This window comes from Pipistrellus kuhlii, unplaced genomic scaffold, assembly GCF_014108245.1.
Source record: "Pipistrellus kuhlii isolate mPipKuh1 unplaced genomic scaffold, mPipKuh1.p scaffold_m20_p_30, whole genome shotgun sequence".
In the NCBI taxonomy this organism is placed as follows: domain Eukaryota; kingdom Metazoa; phylum Chordata; class Mammalia; order Chiroptera; family Vespertilionidae; genus Pipistrellus; species Pipistrellus kuhlii.
In genome coordinates this window covers 2,401,685-2,426,348 of record NW_023425530.1, presented here as the reverse complement: position 1 = coordinate 2,426,348, position 24,664 = coordinate 2,401,685, and the positions used below count along the sequence as shown (strand labels likewise).

Genomic DNA, 24,664 nt, shown 5'->3' with positions numbered 1-24,664 from the left:
CTGCCCCATACTCAATTTCCTACTTCAGATTTATTGAATTTGAAGAATTCCAACCCTTCATATGGGTAGGATCCTCAGAAAATGGCACATCTTATCAACTCCATTTTTTCCCATTCACCATCCAAACTGGGCATACTCACAGGCTATCTTGAACATCCTGCTAATTGCTAATGAAAAGTGGTTGGTTATAGATAACACTGGGGCAATTCCTTTACAGAGCCCAACTGGGACCCAAATGGCAGGAACCATTGAAAGGGCTTAAGAAAGAGTGCCTAAACAAAAGAATCTGATTAGGATACAGGCCATTCAATAGAGACCAAATGAAGACTATTCTGAGTTTTTAGAAAGGATCTCTCTGGCCTATTGAAAGCATACTGATGCTGACCCACAGGGACCAGAAAATGTTCAGATGGTAAACATGGCTTTAAATATATATGTATATTTTTTTAATTGATTTCAGAGAGGAAGGGAGAGGGAGAGAGAGAGAGAGAGGAAAAAAAAAAAAAACAACGATAAGAGAGAATCATTGATTGGCTGCCTCCTACACTCATCAAACTGGGGATTGGACTCGCAAACCGGGCATGTGCCCTGACCTCAACCTTCTGGTTCATAAGTCAATGTTCTACCACTGAGCAACACCAGCCAGGCTAAACATGACTTTTATTGGGCAAAGTGCACTGGAATTAAGTACTCTCTGTTCTCTTTCTCTCTCTTCCTCTGACTTCCATCCCAACTGTGGACTCCCTGAAGGCTAGTATCTACCAACACAGGACAGACCCATCTTCCTTAACCTTTGTTGAATGAATCAATGAGGAGGAATCTTAATAAAACATTTTTAATAAAAATAATGGTAACAATCCATAAAATGGTTACTTACCCTAGAAACAGGGCTAAGTTTTTCTTGCAAGGATGTTTAATCAAGCGTGTTGTCACAGATGAAGAATACAGGACATTCTGGGCATATAGTCGCAAAACTTAATATCAGTAATAATAAACACTTGATGAAAACAGTATCCTAATGTGAAATATTGAAAATGTAAAGGTGAACTCTGAAGTAAGCAGGTTCACTGTATCAATATCATTTTCCTGTTTTGATATTACACTGTGGTTATGTCACATGTCACCAAGTATAGGGTGCCTGGGATGTTTCGAAACTATTTCTGCAACCTGTGATGAATCTATCATTTCAAAATAAAGAGTGAAAAAATATTCTTAAGCTAATTCATAACACATTTCATTCCACATGTTCTTTTTTTATGTCCAGATTGTTAGTTATTAGAGGCGAGAGGACAAATTGTAAAGCTAACAGGTTAGAAACCAGCCACTTTGAGATTATTTAGAAATGCTGTCACCTCTTCACGAATGATGTAATATCAATAGGTAATTTATTTTAACAAGTGAAATATTTTTTCTTCATACATTTTATTTTTAAATTGAATTTATTAGGGTGACATTGGTTAATAAAATTTATAGCTTTTGAATGTATAATTCTATAATACATCATCTGTATATTGTATTGTGATCTCATTACCCCAATTTCTTCATGTGTTTTAGGTACACGTGTTGTACTATCTATACTAATAATAGAAGAATATGCAAATTGTCCTGGACACAGTAACAACCGAACAGCAGGCTGTGTAGGGCAACTAGGCCGGCAGGGGGGTTAGTGAGAGATGATCAAATGACTGAAAAGCAGGCTGTGTGGGGTGACCAAACTGGCAAGGGGACAGTTGAGGGTGACCAGGCTGGCAAAAGGAGGCAGAAAGGGGTGACTAGGCTGTTGGGGTGGTGGCAGTTAGGAGTGATCAGGCTGGCGGGGTGGGGACAGTTAAGGGCAATCAGGCTGGCAGGCAGAGGCAGTTAGGAGTGATCAGGCTGGCGGGGCGGGGGGGGGGGGAACAGCAGTTAAGAGTGATCTGGCAGGCAAGTGAGTTAAGAGCCAGTGGTCCCAGATTGTGAGAGGAATGTCTGATTGCTGGTTTGATCCCCAGGATTGGGCCTAAACCAGCAGTCGGACATCCCCCTAGGGGTTCAGGATTGAAGAGGGTGGAGCTGGGCTGAGAGGACCCCCTCCCACTACACGCACAAATTTTGTGCATCGGGCCTCTAGTATCATATAAACAAATATAAACAAATTTGCTTCCCATGCTATTGCAGATTTTATTTTATTTTATTATTTATTTATTTATTTATTTATTTGTATTTATTAAATTATTATCTGTGTACATATTTTAACATTGCCCCCCCACATACCCTCCCTCCCCAGAGTTTTGTGTCCATTAGTTGTACTTACATGCATGTATACAAGTCCTTCGGTTGATCTCTTATCTCCCCCAGATCTCCCTACTCTCCCTGCTGTAATTTTACAGTCTGCTTGTTGCTTTACTGTTATTGCAGATTTTAAAATCTCTTATCAAATAGAACACTGGTGATCTGATTTCTAAACCCACTTCTGTCTCCTGGCTTTGTCCAGGTTACTTGGATCTCTACTTTTTTAGTGAAATGGGAAAGATAAATCCTTTATTTCAAAGTGCAATGGTAAAGATTAATGTTGTATATCTAATACAACACGGGCACCACAAAAATACTGGGAAATATTCTGATCTAGTTATTAGATAAAAGCAAAGACTGAATATTAAATATGGAATCACATACCCTTGGAGTTTGATGGCCATCTTTAAGTGCCTTTCCTGTCCTCACTGTGCGAACCCTAGAGGTAAGCAACAAGAGAGACCTTCTGTCAATGCTTATTGTATGTTCAGCATGACTCCCACCAGACTGTCTCCAGGTTAACTCTGAAGTACCTGCTCTTGATGCTTTTCAGGTTATGGAGCCCCTGGAAAATCTAATTAAACTGGGGGTCCTCCTCTCTCACAGAGACACATGGATACCCCAAAATGGAGATATTTCCAAGTGCTCATAAAGACCCATTTGCAGACCCCAGATCAGGAAGCTTAAGAATTCCTACTTCAGCTGAAACCAGTTTGGCTCAGTGGATAGAGCGTCGGCCTGCGGACTGAAAGGTCCTGGGTTCGATTCTGGTCAAGGGCATGTACGTTGGTTGCAGGCACATCCCCAGTAGTGGGTGTGCAAGAGGCAGCTGATTGATGTTTCTCTCTCATCGATGTTTCTAGCTCTCTATCCCTCTCTCTTCCTCTTTGTAAAAAAAAAAATCAATAAAATATATTTTTTTAAAAAGAATTCCTACTTCATCGTTTTTTGTCTTCTTTTTGTATATGTGGAGTGTTGGTGGCTGGAAGTATGTTGGTATGCCTCACAGCAGAGGGTCTCAATCTTGGATGTGTGCTGAAAGCACCTAGAGGCTTGGTAGCCGAAACCGGTTTGGCTCAGTGGATAGAGCGTCGGCCTGCGGATTGAAGGGTCCCGGGTTCGATTCCAGTCAAGGACATGTACCTTGGTTGCGGGCATATCCCCAGTGGGGGGGGTGCAAAGGCAGCTGATCGATGACTCTCTCATCGATGTTTCTAGCTCTCTATCTTTCTCTCTTTCTCTCTGTACAAAATCAATAAAATATATTTTTTTAAAAATAGAGGGCTTGGTAAACTTTCTATGGCTAGGCCTCACCTGACGATCCAGGGACTTGCAGTTGTAACAAATTCCCAGGTCTTGCTATTCCTGCTGACCCAGCACCACATTGTGAGAACTCACTCGTATGGAGAAGTAGAAGAGTTAGATGAAATCTTTACAGGCTTTGAAACAAATCCTCTTAATAAATCTTACTGGAAAACCCTACTCCACATGGACTAGCTATGTATCTTTAGACCTGTGTGTCTTTCATTTCGAGGGATCTGTTTTCACAACCCTACAAGGTTAATGAATCACTAGTAAAGATGAAATGAGGCCAAGCACCAAAGCACACATTCAGCATTTCATCATCAAACAGGGCCCTGCTGAATGTGACAGCTCACTTCTAGCCAGAGCTTCCCAAAGACAAGAACTGGGCTTTATAGCTTCTGTTTAGCTCGTATAGCACCTTGCATAGCCTTCACTAATATAACAGTTACTGAAACCTAATAATGTTCTAGGTATTGATCGAATAAAATAAACATTCTACACTCGTGGAGCTATTATTTCTAGTGACAGCAACAGAAGAAAAAAATTGTCAACAGAAAATAACAAGTTAGTGATTGATAGTAAAAGGCAGATGTGAGGAGGGGGGATTTAAATGAGGAAGTATTCTTTTAAGTCGGGATTGAGATCTGATGGATGAGGAAAAAGCCATGGAGAAACCTGGAAGCAAAGCATACCATCGGAGGAAATAGTTTGCACCAAGTCTCTCCCACCCCCAAAGCTGAATCTGGTCTGGCGTGTTCAGGGACAGTGTATCCACAGCGGTGACTTCATGGGCAGGGACCAGATTGGTGGTTGTAAAATCCCTAGGAACACTTGGCAACACCTAGAGACATTTTTTTATTGATGGGTAAAGCCTGGGGAAGTAGGTACACCTGGCATCTAGTGGATGGAGGCCAGGGATGCTTCTCAACATCCAACAGTGCACAGGGCGGTCCCACTTCAGAGAATGATCAGGCCCTACATGTCAGCTGCGCTGCTGTTGAGAAACCTGGGGCCAGATCATGCGAGGAAATGCAGGCTGCTCAAGGAACTCGGGTTTTATTCCGGGTGTCACAGAGAACCAGAGAAAAGGAATGACGAGATCTAATTAGTTTATCAATTCCTCTGGCTGCCTGCGTGAATGATGGATAGGAAGGCACAGTCTAGGGTGGTGGCCGCGGAAGTGGCTTGAAGGGCTGGAACAGTCCAAAGTTTCGAAGTGGCAACAAGAGGACTTGGGGATGGACTGGATAGGTTAGAATGGGGTGAGAGAAGGGGAGGAATCACGTTTGATTTCTAGAAGAATAAACTGGGAAACCTCCATCCTTCCGGGATTCCGTCCAGGCTTCCACTCAGAGGAGTCAACCTTCCTTCCCGACCCCTGACAGCACCCCAAACCCGGAAGGGCGGCCGCACCGGCACAGCGGCTGAGCTCCGGCCCGCGAGCAGAGCCCCAAGGACGCTATGGCGACTAGCATCAACAGCAGCATCAGGTTAGAGGCACGCCGCCACCACTGCTGTCTTCAACCGCCGCTATGTTGCTTCACAGTCTGGGCATGCGCAGAAGAGAGCCTGAGCACCGCTTCGGGTGCCGCCAGGGGTCCTGAGCATGCGCACCTTGACTCCTGGGAAGCCTAAATCCACCCACCTCAACACACCCCCTTCAGGAACCTGACACGCCCATGCAGGCACACGCGCATGCGCTCACTGGCTCATTGGCGTCTGAGCATGCGCGCGTTGTCCCCCGAAACGGTCCGGAGAGCTTGGGCGTGCGCGCGGGGTCGCGGGTGCGCGTTGACAGCTTCAGCTTGAGCGCAGTGTCTCCCGAGGAAGTTCGAATTCACCCACCAGGAGCCTGAGCATGCGCCCATCACTCGCACGCCCTGTCAGCGCCCACGTGTGCACGAGGCTCTCCACATGTTCCCGAAGGTTCACTTTCAGCCACAGTTGGTCCTTTTCCTGCGGGTGAAAGCGCGTGCTCACCTCCACGTGACCCGAAGAGGCCTGGCAGGTGCCAGCTGGTTGGCTGGAAGAGGTGGATTTGTGGAGGGACCTTGAACCCCGCCCCCTTTCCAGGCCCCGCCTCCACTTTCTTCCAAGCCTCAGTCCGCTCAATTCTTCTTTCCGGGACCCCGCCCCCCGGGCACCGGAGCACGCTCCCGACGTCACGTGCGCGGCGGTCCTGTGAGCGGAAATGACGCAAGCCGCGTGCGCCACCAGGATGGCCGGGCCATGGCGGCGGGCACAGGCTACGTGCGGCTGTGGGGCGCTGCGCGGTGTTGGGCGCTGCGGCGGCCACTGCTGGCTGTCGCCGGGGGGCGGGCCCAAACTGCGGCTGGAGCGTGGTTGCCCAGAGGCCGGCGGGCCTGCGACGCCTCTCCTCCGTGGGCGCTTTGGGGCCGTGGCCCCACGGCTGCGGGCCAGTGGCGTGGGCTTTGGGAGGCTAACAGCCGCGGCGGCGGCGGCGGCGGCGGCGGATTCTCGGGTAGCGAGGATGCCCCGGAGGGCGGCGCGGAGGATGGCGCCGCCGGCGCGGGGGGCAGCGCGGGCGGCGGGGAAGGCCCCGTTATAACGGCGCTGACACCCATGACCATCCCGGAGGTGTTCCCTCACCTGCCACTCATCGCCGTCACCCGCAACCCGGTGTTCCCGCGCTTTATCAAGATTATCGAGGTAATGAGATCTCCTACGTGGTCCTCCGTCTCCCCTCCTCTGCAAGCAGCGAGTTGGGCCGAGAGAAAGTTGAGCACCCTCGTTTATCGACAGTGTTTTAGACACGAAGTTTATCGAAGGCAGGAGTCGGAATTTTGTCTGCTTGTCACTCACTAGCTTGGTGAACTGGAGTCAAATGCCTCCTCTAGGATCTCTTAAGGGGAGTTGAACCCAACGAGCTTAGGACTTAGCGTGCAATCATAGGAATCCTGCTACGAGAAGACCCAGAAAAGCAATCTTGCGGCCAGTAACTTTTCGGCAGGTGTTGGTCAATGTTTTGTAACCCGGTCTCCCCAGAGTGGCCTTTCTGGTTATGAGCCCCTTTGGGATCAGGACTAATTCCTTTCTTAAACAAGTATTTCTAGGTCATGTGCCAAGATCAGTTCTAGCTGTTATGGGTACAGCAGTGAAAAAGACAAATATTCCTGCCTTTGGAGCTCACATTTTAGTGAGAAGCAAGAAGTAATTAACAAGATTAGTAAGTAAAGTATGTGCTGGAAGATAATAAGTACTACAGGGAGTAATAGAGCAAGGATCTGATGAGGGAGGTGGGAGTGGAATCTTCTCCGAGGGGTGTATCTATGTGTGTGTTTTTTCACTCAACTGAGTCTTAACCCCCTACCATGTCGTCAGCACTGAGGTACAGCTGAGGCTGTAATGGAAAGAGGCAGGAAACAAGATCGTTTCAGACTAAGAAACCTAAAGGGAGGGTTGGGTGGGGAACTAGGGTGATGTAATAGAGAGAAAACATTGTGAGTGCAAGGAACTCGCCTTTTTAGAGTAGGAAGGACACAAATACCTCCCTCCCCCACCCCACTCCTTTTTAAATGATGTGGAAACTGGACTCCATGGAGGAGAAAGGTTATCTTTAACTGTCTAAGCAAGGTCATACAATGAGTCAACCTCTGTATTCACCCTCCAGCTTCTCCCCCTCACCCCAGTTTCTGCTAAGTAAATCTCAGGGATGCCTTGGAAAGGAACAAAACAGAGGGACACAGCCAGCGAGGAGGGGACAGAAGAGGCCCCCCCCCCCCCCCCTCCTGTTTTGCACTGCTGATTATGTCTGCCTGAGCTGCTCTTGCAAGGGCCTTCCTTGATGTTGAGTAGTGGTTATTTGGAGGCCCCCGGGTAAGATCCTGTAGCTGACTCCAACAACCCTAGTCCCTAGTTCTGTAACATTGGGCAAGTGGTTCCTCTGGACCTTCATTTTCTCATTTGTGAAATGGACATAATAGTATCTTCTGTCTTAGAGTAGAGTGGTTGTGGGAAATAAAGTGAGGTCCTGTAAGGAATCTAGAATGGTGCCTGGTGCTTAGTATGCCTCAGGAGTAAGCAGCTGCACCTGTTGTTTTTTTATGTGGGGCTTTCAGACATTTCAGAAGCCTGCCTTGGAGACCTCTTTCCCCTCTTTGACCACCATCTCTACCCTACCAGACCTCTGAGGTCAGGACCCTAAGTTAAGAGCTGCTGTTAGAGTTAAAACACTGCTTCTCAAATTTTGGGGATTGAACCAGCAGCATCACCTGGGAACTTGTTTAGAATGCAAATTCTCAGGCCCTCTATATTTCCTGCATCAGAAACTATGTACACCACAGATTGAGACCCATTAAGTTTAGGCAGTCTGGTCTGGTAATTAACTCAGACTTGAAAGAAATCATTTGAACCCTAAAAGACATTTGTGCACCTCCCCCTCCCCCCCCATCAACTGTTTCCTAGGAAACAGCATTAGCCCTCTACCTGTCGCCATAATGACATCAAGAGAACGTGCTATGATCCTGGGGGTTTCATTGATCAATAAATAGGGTAAAGATGTGATTGGGAAATACTTTCAGTGAAAATTAAAGGATGTTATCATCCTATGCGTGGGCCACATTTCAATTACACACATATAGTGTAGTTCTGACTCTGATGAAATCAGTAAAGTTTAGACTGAAACAGCTCTTGACATTGAATCAGTTGCTTAGCTCTGGCCATTTGTCTACTTTGAGTTTTCTTTAGGAAGGGGGAGAACCACTGAGGAGTGTAGTTGTTCACCCCTGTACCACTCTCTTCTTCGTAGATCTGTCCTTTGTTTTTGGTTCAGGGGTTCCTGGACTAAGTTGGTTAGTGACCTGGATCAGATTAGCATGTCCCCAGAGAATAATATATAAATTGTTAGAGCTGCTATCAAAATGTCAGCTAGAAAACCTACCCTGCATTTCACTTTGGGGTCATTGTCATGCTAGGTTAAAAATAAGAAGTTGGTTGAGCTGCTAAGAAGGAAAGTCCGTCTTGCCCAGCCATATGCCGGCGTCTTTCTAAAGAGAGATGACACGTAAGTGTGATTTTTCCTTCACTCCTTTGCTGAAGTCGCCCTGGAGTGTAGCTCACCACCAGTTCTCCCTAAAGTAGCCTGGACCTCTGACCTTTGACCTGAAAGAAACCGAGTAGAGCCTACAGGGTGCTCAGCCTAGAGCCAAGCATTCTTTCATAGCCTGGATTGGCTTACAGGGCTGGGCTATAGTCGAGATATTGGGGGGGAGGATTTTAGCCTCGAGGACCCTTGGTGTTAAAAACACGCACACCTGCAAGGCCGTGTCAGCACAGAGCGAAGGGGGCAGATATCACTGCTTTGGATGTGTCCATCTTGACTCCAGGCAGAAATTAGCTCCACTTCCAAGTGAGAAGTCTAAGGTGTCCTGAGTAGGCTCTGTCCTGAGATTTTGGAATGGAATGAAAATTCCATCCAGGATGCCTCATGGTCAGTGCAGTTAGCAGAACCTTAGCTGGCAGGTACTTTACTGGGCTCCAGAGCCCCTGTGGGAGCAAGGTCACTGTTAGTTTCCAGTCCAGGCCAGTTGAGTTTTTTGTCTCTCCTTCCTCCAACCTAGCCTGACACACTCCTTGGGAATTAGAGAGCCTGTGCTGATGTCCTTTGTGTCTCTCTCCCTCAGTAACGAGTCCGACGTGGTCGAGAGCTTGGACGAGATCTACCACACAGGAACATTTGTCCAGATCCATGAGATGCAGGACCTTGGGGACAAGCTACGCATGATTGTCATGGGACACAGAAGGTTCGGGGGTCTGTGGGACACTGGGAGGGTGGTTCTGAGTACCCCTAGGCCCCAGCGCTGACACAGCCTCCTCAGTCATCCCTGCAGCCTGTTCACTTCAGTGACCACACCAAAGCTGGAGATGGAGGCCAAGATATGTTACCTCTGGAACCTCCCTTCTCAGAGTTCCTTTGTTAAAGTGGCAGTATGGGTGGGCAGTGAGAAGTTGTTTCTTTTATTCACATATACCATTTTTTATTTATTTATTTTTAATATATTTTATTGATTTTGTACAGAGAGGAAGGGAGATAGTTAGAAACATCGATGAGAGAGAGTCATCGATCAGCTACCTCTTGCACACCCCCTACTGGGGATGTGCCCGCAACCAAGGTACATGCCCTTGACTGGAATCGAACCCGGGACCCTTCAGTCCACAAGCCGACGCTCTAGCCATTGAGCCAAACCAGTCCCGGCGAGAAGTCGTTTCTTTAATGCACGTTATTTAAAAAAGCATTACAAAAACAGAAAGTAGCAAGTTGCCTCATGTCTAGGTGTCCGCTGTTCACAGCTGGGCTTGCTTTTCCTCCAAGTGCTTGTGTCTGCATCTGCCTGCAGATAATGCTGTATTGTCATTCTTTGCAATTTGCAGTTTTTCACTCAGACACCCTTCTTTGTCGGTCCATGGAATTTTTAACTGTCAAAGGACTGCATATGTTTATAAGTCCAGTTTAAGCCCTTGTAAATACTACGATTTAAAAAACCTGCAAGGTCAGCTTAGTGTTGAAGCTCTCGATAGAGGAACTAACCAGCTTTTCACATGTGTTCCAAGGAATGTTGTGCCTGTGAGATGCTTCACAAGAGTCCTGTGACCAAATACACATGAGAACATGTCAGAGTACAAGCTGATAATGTGTAGTGAAGATTCAGTGAATGTTCTGAAAAGCCCCTCATTGGAGACACTTGACAGCATTTTTTGAATTCAGAGTCTTCCATTCATCTAGCCTTTTTCTTATGTCAGCTGGGCAGCATCCCAGAATACACTCTGGCGAAAGGGCCTATGCCGGGCCCTGACTCTGTGAAAGTCCTGGTGGCACTCCCTGCTCTGAGCCTTCACACTCTTCACCTGTTTCCACTAGTCTGTTTCAGGGAAGAGGCTGTTCCTCTCTGTCCTGGAAGGAATCATGAGCCAGTGGGAAGAAAATAAGATTCAGTCAGAATTAATAAACGGTGGTGGCTGCTAACTGCCCTGCCTTACAGAATGAGGTGCCCTATGGAATGAGCCCCCTCTCCTGAGGCCTACCCAGGACTTACCGAGGCCCAGCCTCCTCTTCTCTGTGCACCTTGCTGATGACAGCTGGGCACTGAGTTGGCATCTCTGTTGGCTGACAGGCCCTTCCTCTGAGGAAGGCACCATTGTTACTTACCTGTGTGACAGAGGGGAGGTGGAACATGTCGTTTAACACCTGGATGGAGACACAGGATGGAGCCACCTTGTGGAGCACCCCTAGTGGGAGGGCACCAGAGGCATGAAAACAAGTCACAAGCTGAAATCAAATGGTGATGGGTACTTTAGGGAGGAGGGGAGATGAAGATGGGCAGGCTGATGGGATCTAGCCTCCTTGAGGAGGTGCCCTTGAATTGAGACCTGAACAACACGAAGGAGTGAGCTCCAGGGTGAGAGAGGCAGGCAGAGTCCCAGAGATGGGCTCTGCCGAGGTGGCAGCTTGCAATGGTCCCAGAACTGGTTTCCACGGGTTCATCTGTAAGTTTGTGGAGGACAGTGGGGAATGGAATGGATGGGTCTTCTGGAGTCGTAGTATTTACAAGGGCTTAAACTGGACTTATAAACATATGCAGAGGGGGACACTGGTCTTTGGGTTCTGAGAAAGTAGCTCAGTCTTTAGCTCCAGAGTTTGTACTTACCCTGCCCTGGGGGCCTGGGCCCAGCAGGACGCTCAGTTATCAGCGCTGGGGGCCTCATTAGGATAGGGCTACTCCCAACCTCAGTGGCTCCATCTCTGCCTCGCTCCCGGCTATAGGATTCACATCAGCAGACAGCTGGAGGTGGAGCCAGAGGAGGCCGAGGCTGAGAAGCAGAAGCCCCGCCGGAAGCCAAAGCGGAGCAAGAAGGAGGCGGAGGAGGATCTGGGTGTCAGGCGCCAGATGGAGGTGGTGGTGGAGCCCAACTCAGGCACCCCCAGCGAGGTGCTCATGGTGGAAGTCGAGAATGTTGTCCATGAGGACTTCCAGGTCACAGAGGAAGTGAAGGTGAGTCAGCATTCCTGAGTAAGGGGCTAGCTAGCCTGTTGCAGCATTCAAATTGTTGTGTGCAAAGCATACTTACCCTCACAAAACTAGGATGAGAAAGGTGAAGGAAATCCACTGGGGTCCTTAGCTGCTCTCGAAGGAGGCAGGGTTTGAACCCAGTTCCAGCCCCAGCCTGTGATCTCCAGGCAGGTGCCTCCAGCCTTCCCCCCAAACCTGGTGCATTGGGGAGATGAAGCCGAGCACATTCCTTGGGAACCCGGGCTCTGAGACAGGAAAGAAAAGCCGCCTTCCTGGTGAGCGGTGGTGGTGGGAGTGTCCTTCCACCAGTTCTTCTATTGCACGTTCTAGATACGGTGACCACTGGGTAGGAATATAGTGAATAGCTTTGGTCTGATTCTGGGGCACTGTGGTTCTTATCTTTTTTTAGTTTTATTTTAGAGAGCGAGAGAAACATTGATTTGTTATTACACTTAATTTGTGTATTCATGAGTTGATTATTGTATGTGCCCTGATGGGATTGAACCTGCAGCCTTGGCTTATAGGGACCATGCTCTAACCCACATGTGTCAAACACAAGGCCCGCGGGCCAAATCCGTCCCGCCAGGCCTTGCAATGTGGCCCGCACCGCGCTGTCATCACTGCACTCCGCTGCGTTTCCATCTCAATGACAGTTTATGACTGTTCAGTAAACCATTCGGCCCGCGATTTAGGCTGGATTTTAGATTTTGGCCCCTTCTCTGATTGAGTTCGACACCCCTACCTAACCAATTGAGCTACCCAGCCAAGGCCCCAAGGCACTGTGTTGAGAAGGATTCTGGGGCAGCTTCTGAGCTCCGAGGGAGGAGTGCTGTGAGTGGTTGGTGATGTCAGCCTTGGGTGCTGGCAGGGGCTTGGCTGCATTTTCCACTGGCCTGTACCAGCAGTCCAGGGCCGCCAGGCCCTTTAGAGAAGCGCTGTTTGGGAGAATCTTCCATGGTGATGGAGATATTCTGCAATTCGGCACTGTTACCCACCTGTGGCTGTTAAGCACTCTACCTATGGCTGGTGTGACGAGCAACAGAACATCCCTTTTACTTTAATGAATAGCTACCAGTGGCTGTCGAACTGAGGTGTGGGTTTGTACGTCATAAACAGCACAGCTTCAGAATTTCCTATGAGGATTGTGTAGTGGGGGAGAGGCAAAGACATAGATGGTGTTATGAAAAGAATCAAGGACCAGGCTGGGGGTCTGGCGCAGAGAGCCCCTTGTGTTGGGAAACGGTGGGCTGGAAAGGGGGCCGCCCCTTCGCCTGTCATGCAGTGCTCATTCGTGGGAAAGCGGGTGCTAAGCCATTTGTAGACAACCTGAATGTAGCAGAGCACTCCCCCACTGCGATTTATTGAAAGTCAGCCCTCAGCACAAGGACTTGAATAAAAAAGGAAAAGAAAAAAGAATCGAGGACCTTGGAGAGACAGCGCACTCATCTTTGTTCACTCAAGGGCGATGGACCTTCGGCTGGCTTCCTTCTATAAAGATAACTCGGGCAATTCAGGGACAAATCCAATAACTAGATAGATACCACGAGATTACACGAGAAAACCCCAGCCATTGTGGTTGCTTGCTTTGTGCCCACTGGTGCCCTCATTGGAGTACAATATGCTGCAAACCAGACCTTCTGGAAACAAATGAGGTGTCGGTGTGTGTGTCATAAACTGCCAGAACAAGACCAGCTTCACTGTGGCAGGGAACAACAGCAGGAAGGAACACAGTGCCCATGGGTCCGCAGCCTAGGGCCCTACCACTAAAGGAACCTGTGGCAAGGTTCCAGTAGGAACAGGCTGAGAGCCCTAGTGACTCAGGCAGATTTCAGGCAAAGAAGTCACAGAATGTATGTTTTGTGGCCAAGGTTGAGAAGTGTCAGTTGTGAGAACAGTGATAAAAGAGTAAAGAAAACCTCCACTCCCTCTGTAATACTATCAATAAAAAGAAAAACACCCTTCCCCCTCCGCTCCCCCAGCACCTCTTTCTAAGATTAGGATGGTGTAAGGAGGCAGAGTTGGTTTTAGTATTTGCTCAGTTGGTTCGGTGTCCCCGTGACTAGTGAATTCTGGCCCTGCTCCTGGGCCTCTAAGGCCATCCTTGGCCAGGACCAGGTGGGAAAGGCCCCACTGGCCCCAGGACCCCATGTTCCATGCCAGTCTTCTCACTTGCCAGGCCCTGACAGCTGAGATTGTGAAGACCATCCGGGACATCATTGCCTTGAACCCACTCTACAGGTTGGTGTCCTGCACCCTCCCCAGCCGGAATGTGTGGCTACCCTTCCTGAGGCCAGGCTGGGCTCTCTCTGTGGCACCTGGATTGGCAGAAGTTTTTCTCAAGAGTGTCCTGGTAGAAAACCTCTTGAGGGCAAGAGTTTGACACCTAGGCCCAGTCTTGTGCAGGTGGAGCCTCTTCCCTTCTAACAGGGACATCCTGGGGTGGGATGGCTGACCTGGCCCGGGGTCTTTGCCTTCTTCTTGCTAACAAGGATCTGGATTTGCCTGGAAGCCTTTGTTATTAGCTGGGGTGAAGTGGGATCTCTTGAGGTACCACGTGGCTGCTGGAGGGGCTTCGATCTGGGCTGGAGGTGTTACTCTCATGACTCTCGGACAAGGAGGCCCTGCTGGTCCTGAAGCTGGGGAGGCCCATATGCAATGCTGGCTCTCTGCTGCTAGGGGCCAGGAGACTGAGGCTAGCAGGAGTGAAGTCCCAGCTGCTGCCATGGTCCTCGTGCCCCAGGACAGTGTCCCTCTGTCCCTACCAGAGAATCTGTGCTGCAGATGATGCAGGCTGGCCAGAGGGTGGTGGACAACCCCATCTACCTGAGCGACATGGGTGCTGCACTGACTGGAGCAGAGTCCCACGAGCTGCAGGACGTCCTGGAGGAGACCAATGTGAGTTGTCCGCACATGCACTGTGCTGGGCTGCTTCCCAGGCTGGCTGGTGTCCTCAGCTTCCTTTTGAGATGATTTTACATCAACACATGTCCTTCATGTACATCCAGCTCCCTCATTCTTTTTAACTACTGTATAGTATTCCATCAGGTGGTGTCCATGATTTAGTGGTGGCATATTTGGGTTGTCACCAGTCTTTTGCTGTCACAAACAACACCTGTACAAACATCCTGATCCACACAGCTTGTAGAACTGCTGGAGTTTGTCTGTAGAAGGTGTTTCCAGAACCCAGCTTGTTGAAACGGGTGCATGCCTCTTTTTGTTAAAGTGTGGCTGGTGGTCTGTCACAGTTTAGGCTTCCTCTAGCAACAGCTTGCTGAGTGTCCCCATCCCTGCAGAGATGGGCAACCATTCTGATTGATCTCTCCTTTTTTGGCAGATTCCCAAGCGATTGTATAAGGCCCTGTCCCTCCTCAAGAAGGAGTTTGAGTTGAGCAAGCTGCAGCAGCGCCTGGGGCGGGAGGTAAGTGGGGTGGGACACCTGAGCTGATCCTAGCGGCTGAACCCAGAGAAAGAGGTCTCCACCTCACCATCCCCCTTTGAGGGCAGGAGCTCTCCGCATTCCGAGTCCTGGGGGAAATGCTCGAAACGGGAACCAGATTAGGAAAGGGTGCAAAGCTTTTTTCCAAGACTGGACTGTGTACTCTCGGGTCTGAGGGCAGCTTCTCGGCCCTGCAGGTGGAGGAGAAAATCAAGCAGACACATCGCAAGTACCTCCTGCAAGAGCAGCTGAAGATCATCAAGAAGGAACTAGGCCTGGAGAAGGAGGACAAGGACGCCATTGAGGAGAAGTTCCGTGAGCGGCTGAAGGAGCTCGTCGTCCCCAAGCACGTCATGGATGTTGTGGATGAGGAGCTGAGCAAGCTGGGCCTGTTAGACAACCACTCCTCAGAGTTCAAGTGAGTGCCTGGGGGCCGCGGTGCTGTTTCCTCTGTCACATCTGCTTTCAGAAAGGCCTGTGAGCTGGCAGGGTCTGGGATGTTGACCCAGAAAACCTCCGGCACGGGCACAGGCACTTGTCTGAAACAGCCGTGACACGCATCAGTCCTCCCATACCACCTGTGTGGGACCTGCCTTTGTCATCCCCATTTCTCAGATGAAGAGATCGGGGTTCAGGAAAGTCAAGTCAGTGTCCAGGGCCTCTAAGGTGGGTTGGGGACAGGGATTTGAACCCAAGGTCATATAGGGCTCTAAGCCAGCCAGCCAGAGCCAGGAGTCTGAGCCATCACCCTGAGGTCACCATCTTCCCCTGGCTTCAGTCCTCTGGCCTCCCTCTTGCAGCTTTAAGAGTCAGCCAGGAAGTAAGCGTATTTAGTTGGGGACTCAGCCTTGACCAGCGGTCCTTGTCCGTCCCACACTGGCTGTGAGTCAGGATGGATCCCAGGGTTTGGGCAAAGAGGCTCAGGGCCTGTGGTGTCAGATCCCAGGGACTGGGCGTTGCTCCTGGGCAGTTTGTGGACTGGCTGGTCCGGGAACAGCCCTTCTGAAGGGAGGAGCCAAGCACCAGGCCCTCCCTGGCTCAGGGAGGCAGCACTCTTTCCACAGGACCCGGGAGGTGCTGATGTCTCCATTCTAAAGGCGCCCCGCTGTTCTTCCTCGGGCAGCTAAGGAGCTTTCATTCTTCTGTCACAGTGTTCATAGACTAGAACCTTAAAACATGAACTAATGATACAGTCTCTTATTAGGATCCTAGTGAGGGGCCTCTTCTAGGTCCCGGTCAATGACACACAACTCCCAGGCACAGGTTACTCTCTTGGTAATGCTGACCTGCCACTATCCGGGCTTCAGTGTCCTCAGTGGCACTGGGTTAGGTTGTCCCCTCCATTCTAACCACTGTCCCTTCCATGGTGTTAGACCCTAAGCAGTCCCCATGCTCGCTGTGCCTTTGGTCTGGGGAAGGGGCCTGGTGCTTGTGGCGGGAACCAGGAGACTTCCCAGGTGTGGCCCTCACTGAGATAGCTTTCCGTAGTGTGGCAGCCGATGGTGTGGTTCACGCTTTGGGCTCAGTGGGTACCAGCCACGTGGGTTTGCGACAGCAGGGATCAGGCACTTCTCTGGGCCCACTCACCACTCCGGTCTGTCCTGTGGCAGCGTCACTCGCAACTATCTGGATTGGCTGACGTCCATCCCATGGGGCAAGTACAGTGACGAGAACCTGGATCTGGCCCGTGCCCAGGCAGTGCTGGAGGAGGACCACTATGGGATGGACGATGTCAAGAAGCGCATCCTGGTGAGGCCGCCTGTACCCTCTCTGTGGGCCCCGGGGTCCTGGGCACAGACCAGCCTAACCTTCCGCTGGGCATCACACTCCCACATCCTATGCACTTGGTCGCTGCACCTAGGGCGGAGGCTGAGAGGCATGGTCTGTGAGGGTCTGGATTTGCATGTGCGTCTGGATGCCTCAGGGGCTGGGGCCCAGGATCTCTTCTGCTGCCTCTCCCCCACCTCCTCACCACACCCCCCAGACTCTGTGCTGTTGGGGAGACCTAGAGGAGCCCCATGGTGAATGTGGGGGTCTGGAGGGGTACATTGGGAAGATAAGGGGTAAGGGGCCCTGGCCAGAGTTGTTGGATTGACTCAGAAATGTCAGGGGCTGCCAGAGCCAGCCTGCCCTGCTCCAGGGGCACAAAGGTTTACAAGGGAAAGAAAACAGGCCTGGCTGAGGGTGTTGGGGCGCGGACAGACCAGGAGAAAGGAGGAGGCTATTGTGATCCACGATATGGAAGAAAGCCTATTAAGTGGGGGAGCTGGCTGATGGGCCTGTTCTGTGGTCATCCATGGTTGACTGTCAGTCACACATGTTCTCCTGGCATCTACTTGTCCCATTGGTGCCACAGGCTATCCCACCCTGTGGCAGATGACACCTGCAGTCAGGTTGGCTCCTTCAGGACAGGCCTTGTCCCTTCCCACCCACAGAAACCTAGAAAGTACCAGAAGGTGGCCAAACTCATGTTAGGCACAGCCCTTACTCTGCACAAAGGCAATGAGCAGCGAGTGATTGATTGTCTCATGGGAGCCCACCTCTGCCTGTAGGAGTTCATTGCCGTCAGCCAGCTCCGAGGCTCCACCCAGGGCAAGATCCTCTGCTTCTATGGCCCCCCTGGCGTGGGCAAGACCAGCATCGCCCGTTCCATCGCTCGAGCCCTGAACCGAGAGTACTTCCGCTTCAGTGTCGGTGGCATGACGGATGTGGCCGAGATAAAGGGGCACAGGTAGGCCCAGCCTCTTGGATCTGCTCCTGCCTTGGTTAAAGTGAATGGGGTGGCAAAGGAGTAAACTCCACTCACACTGGAGGTAGTGACTGCAAAGCTCAGGCGTCTAGGCCCCGCTGAATCTAGGTGCCCAAACATTGGATCCAAATCTTGACCTCTTAGGGAGAGCTTTGTCCGCATTTCCAGCTTAGTTCCCACCAGAGTTCCAGGGCTGGTGCTTGCCATTTGCCTGGGCTGTCTGATTAGTGACTGACCTATAGTGAGGGGCAAGGTGGTCTCCTCGGTGAGAATGTGCCAGCCCACACCTGTGAGGCCTGAGCACCTGTCTTGATTATTTCCTCCCTCAGCAGACCCAGAGCAGGGGCTGGTATCTTCTGTGTCCCGGGTCTGAACCATTTGTACACCATAAACGTCTATAGATGCAAGCAGGGGACTTTTTTTTAAATTAAATTCAAAACATCGTGGCAATTAACTGGTTAAAGCTACCTGGTTCTGTGCCTTGCACTCTTCTGGGGAGCAGTCAGGATATTGCATTCTGGGGCTTCCTGCCATGCTGGCCTCCACACAGGTAGGTTCTTGGAAAAGTGTAAACTGCTTGAGACACAAGTGTAGCAGATACACTAGATCTGTTCTCAGTTTGCCACAGTGTTCAGAGGTGGGGTGGGGAGGCCGCGTGGGGAGAAGGTAGCACTGTCACATGCAATTCTTGATGCTTCTTCCTAATGACTAATGGGTGCGTGATCTCTGTGGACCACCCACAGGTTTTCCTGTTCTCCCTTGTACCTGCCCCCAAGCTCTGGCAACTAGTGTTCAAGGATGATTTGAGTCCATATTAAAAGTTCCTTTTTTGACTCTAAAAACATGGATATTTTGGCCGCCCACTGGGCAGGGCGAGTTGCATGGTACCTCCACCCTTCACTGTCTCGAACCCGCAGGGAGGCGGGCAGCCTCTTGGCTTCCTGGCACAGAGCCTCGTGAGCTCCAGAACAGGTCAAGAAGGGACAGGGCCCACACAGCATTGGAGGCCTCCAGGCTGGGATGGTTCAGATATTCCTGGGAGACCTACTCTGAGGGTGGAGGGGTGCGGGGAGCTGACCTGAGAGACTGGGAAGGTTCTTGCCTGAGGACTGACCTGTGAGCTGGGTGAGGATGGGGCTGAGGGAAGGCAGAGGGGACCCTAGCACCCCGTGCCCTAGTTGGGAGCTGCCTAGAAGCCGCGGCAAGGACCACTCTCCAGGGTGAGAGGCATTGGCTGAGTTTCTGCACACGTGCGTGCAGGCAGGCAGACATTGGGAGTCATTGGGGAGAGGGGCTCAGGATGGGCAGGTGGGCGCTCTTCACTGGGATGCTAGTCTGGGATTCCAAACAAGGACAAGGACGGGGAACTGACTGCGGTTGTCATATTGAAAACTGCCATGCTCCCCTCTGCCCACATGACTTATTCCTGTCCCCTTGCTGCCCTCACCTTCTTCCTCTCTCAGCTCTCACTCTTCCGTCCTAGGTGTAGGGGATATTCCTGGTGCCAGTTTCTAGCTGCTCCCAGCCTTCTGGTTCTGTGGGGTTTCACTGGATATGAGGTGCTGACTGGGGGGATGGGTCTGAATGAGGCCTGGATATGAATCTGTCCCCGGCCCTGAATCTGAGCTGGGAATGGAGGGTCGGGGTGACTGAGTACTCTGGAGATGGGCCTGGCCAGAAGCGGCCAGCGTTTCCCCCGGAGGGCACATGGCACACTGAGGTCCTGGATCTCCAAGGAGCTGGGCCTGCGAGTGCTCGTGTGGCCCCCGTGGATGAGGCAGGCACTGACCACCCAGCGTGCCCTCTTCCCCAGGCGGACATACGTGGGCGCCATGCCGGGAAAGATCATACAGTGCCTGAAGAAGACCAAGACCGAGAATCCCCTGGTCCTGATTGACGAGGTGTGTGTGGGCCCCGGAGGGCTGAGCTGTGGCTGTGCTTCCCTGAGGTTCAAACCCTGACTCCTAACCCAGGGCTCTGGGCAGCTCTGACCAGGCAGTCTGTGTTCAGAATGACACCCATGGCCCCGTGGTTTCGATGGTTCCTGCGTCACCGTGGCAGCCTCACTGCAGCAAGGCCATCTGACACTGACCCCTCTCCTGCCCCAGAGCACCCATGTCTGCCCAGTCACACTGAGGCCAACACTCCTGTCCCTTCTCAGGGCTTCCTCAGTTCTTGGTTCCCCCACCTTAGTATCTGGTGGGGCAGGGCAAGGTGCCAGCACCATCTGCTCTCTGATGCCCTTCCAGGTGGATAAGATTGGCCGGGGTTACCAGGGGGACCCCTCATCAGCGTTGCTCGAGTTGCTGGATCCTGAGCAGAATGCCAACTTCCTGGACCACTACCTGGACGTGCCTGTGGACTTATCCAAGGTGTGTGTCCTGCCTGGGGCTGACCCTGGCAGGGAGAGGCAGGGTGGCCAGTCCTCCAGCACCTCACACTGGCTCCCCTAGGTGCTGTTCATCTGCACGGCCAACGTCATTGAGACCATCCCAGAGCCACTGAGGGACCGGATGGAGATGATCAATGTGTCGGGCTACGTGGCCCAGGAGAAGCTTGCCATTGCAGAGGTGAGGCGAGCTGTCCCATCTGTCAAGCCCTGGGGAGGGGGTGCCCCACTGTGCTCAGGCTTAAGGAACATCTGAGTGCACACGAAGTACTGGGCACTTAAGTCCACAGTGCCCCTGCTCTCAGAGCTCCCAGTCCTGTTCTAGTCAACTGTCAAACCCGAGGAGGAGGGAGACGGGATTCTTTATCCCGTGTCATGTATGTATGACCAAAAGAAACATGAGGCATGCTGTAAAAGGGTATACTGCCACACCTCGGACACCAGGTGTGGCTGTTTGCCCCCACCAGCTGGTTTTCTGGCTGGGTGTCCTGCGTTTCAGTGACACTCTTCAGGGTTAGTGGAACGTACAGGTTCCGGCTCATCCCACAGGAGCCACTCACAAGTCCCGGCCCCTCCTCTGACCCACCAACTATAAGCTGGTTGTTACAACCTCTTCCTCAGGTTTGATACTCAGGTTTGATAGTTGACTAGAGCAGCTTACAGAACTCAGGAAAACAGTTTAGTTTACTGGTTTATTATATGGGATGTACCTTGGGAACAGCCCAAAAAGAGAGACCCAGGATGAGGCCTAGGGAAGGGCTGCAGAGGGGAGTCTTGTATTTCCATTGCAGTATTTACTATTTGGAAAGGGTTTCTCCCCCTCCATGCCTTTGCAGCCCGGAGACGGGCACTGGGCCCCAGATTTCAGGGCCCAGGGGGAGGGAGGGAACCAGGAGCTTGGGTGGCAGGGGTCCTGGGACTCTGCCATGTCTGTCCTCCATCCACAGGACTTATTCCGATGAAGGATGGGCTAATTCAGGCTCTGGGTGGGGGTTTCCTTCAAACCTCTGAAGGGATGACAGGAGGGACAAAAGGACTTCTGGGAGCTCCAGGACCAACTTGCAGTGTCACTCGGCTCTGTCCCCTACCTAGTGCTCGGGACTGTCTGTCCAGAGACTGCTGTACAACAGTTGTGCTGGGTATGGGTGACCATGGAGCCACTGTCTGCTCAGGGCAGCAGCTACGTAACCTTGTCTGTATGTGGGGTGAGCCCAGGAATCAGGGAGGCCTTCCTGAAGGAATTGACATCTAAGATGACATCTGGAGAGATAGCAATTGGATCTGGGCAGAGGATTGAGCAGGAGCAGGGATGGCTGGCTGGAAGTCTGTAGGTTGTGGGCCCCTGTTCAGGGTCTTGGCACCCGCTGAGCTCTGCCCAGATACTCTGTTACCTTCCCTCCAAGCTTACTGGTTACTTTCACCATCAGTGACACCTGATGGTGAAAGTAACCAGTAAGCTTTAGCCTGCCCTGAGACCCTGTGTTCATTGGACGACTCCAGCTTCCTCAGGGACCAGAGTTCCATGAAGGCAGGGTCCACCTCAGTCCTCTTTACCAGCCAGGGATCTGTGGCTGGGTGGTGAGCCCTGGATCCTGAGACCTGGGGTGGGCAAGGTCCCAGGAGGGTCCTGAGAGAGCTCTCCTCTCTGCAGCGGTACCTGGTGCCTCAAGCACGTGCCCTGTGCGGCCTGGATGAAAGCAAGGCCAAGCTGTCGTCGGACGTGCTGACCGTCCTTATTAAGCAGTACTGTCGGGAGAGCGGAGTGCGCAACCTGCAGAAGCAGGTGGAGAAGGTGAGCTGGGGGGTGTGATGTGACAGAAGGGAGCCAAACACCGGGCAGATGCTGTCTGACCCCACTCCTGAGGTCCCCAGCAGTCAGGCTCACAGATGTAAAAGTAGAATGGGGGGTGTCGGGCTGGCAAGTTTTCGTTTGGGAAGCTGAGAAAGTTCTGGAGATGAACAGTGGGGATGGTTGCACAGCAGCGTGAATGTACTTAATGCTACAGAGGTGGCTACAATGATACATTTTTTATGTGATGTGCATTTTACACAATTTAAAAATTAAAGCCAGAGGAGGAGATGGGGGTGGTGAGTGGGGGCCTGTGGCCCGGCTGCCCATCATCCTGCCACACCTGCCCCAGGTCTTAAGGAAGTCCGCCTACAAGATTGTCAGTGGTCAGGCCGAGTCCGTGGAGGTGACACCTGAGAACCTGCAGGACTTTGTGGGGAAGCCGGTGTTCACTGTGGAACGCATGTATGAGATGACACCGCCTGGCGTGGTCATGGGGCTGGCCTGGACCGCCATGGGTGAGTGCTTCATGTCCTTCGTTGCTCTGAACCGCCCTCTGGCTGACCGGCTGTTGGAGAGGGGCCGGGTGTACTCCCTGAGCTTCATTTAGGTGATGCTTTGACAGGTTTGCATGTGGGACAGTCCTTCACAGCATGAGACCCTGGGGCATACCCAGCAGGGGAAGGGGTGAGGGGAATTCAGTGTCTAGGTGACTTTGGTTTGCTTGGGGTTCAGGGTCTTTTAGAGCCCAGGGGTTGCTCTGTCAGTGGCGGGCAGGGCTTGTGCAGTTTTGGGGTGTTTGTAAAGGAAGTGAGCTCTGGACTATACTTAAAGCTATTGTGTAAGAACTTGGTGTTGGCAGCCTGTGTGAAGGTCCACAATGTAGGGCCAGTGCAGTGGTTCCCTTAGGTGGCATGGACGCCGACACGTGAAAGAGAAGGTGCTAGGCTGAGGAGGATGAGGACATGTTGCAGACGGTGGCCCAGCATCGAGGAGTGGCTACCCTGGGAATCTGAACTGTCTCGGAGCTCACAAGCCCCACACACTGTCTTCCAGGAGGCTCCACGCTGTTTGTCGAGACATCCCCAAGGCGGCCTCACGATAAGAACGGCAAGGACAAGGACGGGAGCCTGGAGGTGACAGGCCAGCTGGGGGAGGTGATGAAGGAGAGTGCCCGCATTGCCTACACTTTTGCCAGGGCCTTCCTGATGCGGCATGACCCCACCAATGACTACCTGGTGACTTCACACATCCACCTGCATGTGCCAGAGGTGAGCCAGTGCCCGTCCGCCCACCCACCCCCGCAGCCTTGCATTGGGCCTGTGTACCACCCACCTGCCTTCCCCCACCAGGGTGCCACTCCCAAGGATGGGCCAAGTGCTGGCTGCACCATCGTCACAGCGCTGCTATCACTGGCCATGGACAGGGCCGTGCGGCAGAACCTGGCCATGACAGGCGAGGTGTCCCTCACAGGCAAGATCCTGCCCGTGGGCGGCATCAAAGAGAAGACCATTGCGGTGAGTGCTCTTCCCTCCATTGCCATATAGTCGGTCCTGACAGGTAAGGCACAGCAGACCATCTAATGGCCCATTTTAGTGAGATGGGATTTGGACCTCGAACCTCCCCTCCCCAAAATGCACTCTGTGGCTTTGTGGGCTCCTGAGGAGTGAGGTCTTCAGCTTCACTGCCCACTTGGCCTGGCCTGAGAACCTTGGCAGACCCTTATCCCCTCCCCTCCATGTCCAAGTCCTGCCCGAGCCCCCGTCTCCTGGGCCCCCACTGCCCTCTGACTGGTATACTCCAGATGGGGCAGGATCATCAGGAAGACTCAACAAATTTTGACTGTTGGTTACGTTTTCAAAATGTTTTCCTCTTTCATTGTATTTTGCCTTTGTTCTGGCAAGGTTCATTTGGGTATTCATAGCATCCTTTGTGAGCCATACAAAGTTATCAACTTAAAAATTAACATGCTACACTGGTCAAATATCTAATTAACTCAACCCTAATGCCTTGGCAGGGTCAGACCACCTGATTTCTTGGGCCTTGGCCTCACATTCCCCACCTTAAAGGTAAAGCAATGGGTGCTGACTCTCTCACAGGAGCTGGGCAGTCACTTGTGGACTCTGAAGGAGCCACACTCCTAAGACCAGCCCTAGGCTTCTTCAGAAGCCAGTGCCCTTATCTGAGCAGTGTCTCTGGGCTCCGGCTAACAGGGGCCCCACCAAGTCCTCCCCCTCCGGGAGAACACTGGTTCCTGCAGCCTTCCCGGACTAACCCATAATTAACCCACCCTAGGCCAAGCGTGCTGGAGTGACATGCATCATCCTGCCAGCAGAAAACAAGAAGGACTTCTGTGATCTAGCAGATTTCATCACTGAAGGCCTGGAGGTCCACTTTGTGGAGCACTATTGTGAGATCTTTGACATCGCCTTCCCCAAGGAGCAGGCGGAGGCCCTGGCTGTGGAGCGGTGATGGTGGCCAAGGCACTGCTGGTGCCGATAGGCCCATTCTGAGCGGAAACTGCACTGGGGGGAAGGGGCTCTGGGCAGTTGACCCACCAGGACTCAGCAAGTGGCCCGGAACCCAAGGACCTCAATTACAACTTAATCACGGAATCTGGCATATATGAACTATTTAATTATGATTAAAGACCATTTCTAGTACTACCTGTGTCTTCTTTCTGTGTCTACCATATGGA

General features: G+C 51.7%; 2 protein-coding genes across 2 annotated transcripts in view; one reads left to right on the top strand and one right to left on the bottom strand.

The window, feature by feature from the left end:
- The window catches only part of CATSPERD (cation channel sperm associated auxiliary subunit delta), a 41,429-nt gene extending 35,733 nt beyond the window's left edge, over positions 1-5,696 (bottom strand). Inside the window, exons 1-3 of the mRNA XM_036459525.2 lie at positions 4,990-5,696; positions 2,656-2,710; positions 878-954 (exon numbers count right to left, since the gene is read on the bottom strand). Coding sequence (XP_036315418.1) covers positions 878-954; positions 2,656-2,710; positions 4,990-5,063 — 206 coding nt within the window. The 5' untranslated portion in view covers positions 5,064-5,696. The remainder of the gene's footprint in view (positions 1-877; positions 955-2,655; positions 2,711-4,989) is intronic.
- Positions 5,697-5,752: 56 nt separating this feature from the next.
- On the top strand, positions 5,753-24,629 carry LONP1 (lon peptidase 1, mitochondrial). The gene is given in 20 exon segments (XM_036459489.2): positions 5,753-5,878; positions 5,880-5,969; positions 5,971-6,246; positions 8,511-8,599; positions 9,219-9,338; positions 11,357-11,585; positions 13,780-13,841; positions 14,369-14,498; positions 14,938-15,021; positions 15,237-15,457; positions 16,650-16,788; positions 17,592-17,770; positions 19,602-19,689; positions 20,038-20,160; positions 20,242-20,358; positions 21,829-21,969; positions 22,319-22,484; positions 23,023-23,237; positions 23,319-23,483; positions 24,262-24,629. Coding segments are annotated over 20 exon segments (2,922 nt in total). The 5' UTR covers positions 5,753-5,767; the 3' UTR covers positions 24,439-24,629.
- Positions 24,630-24,664: the final 35 nt, after the last annotated feature.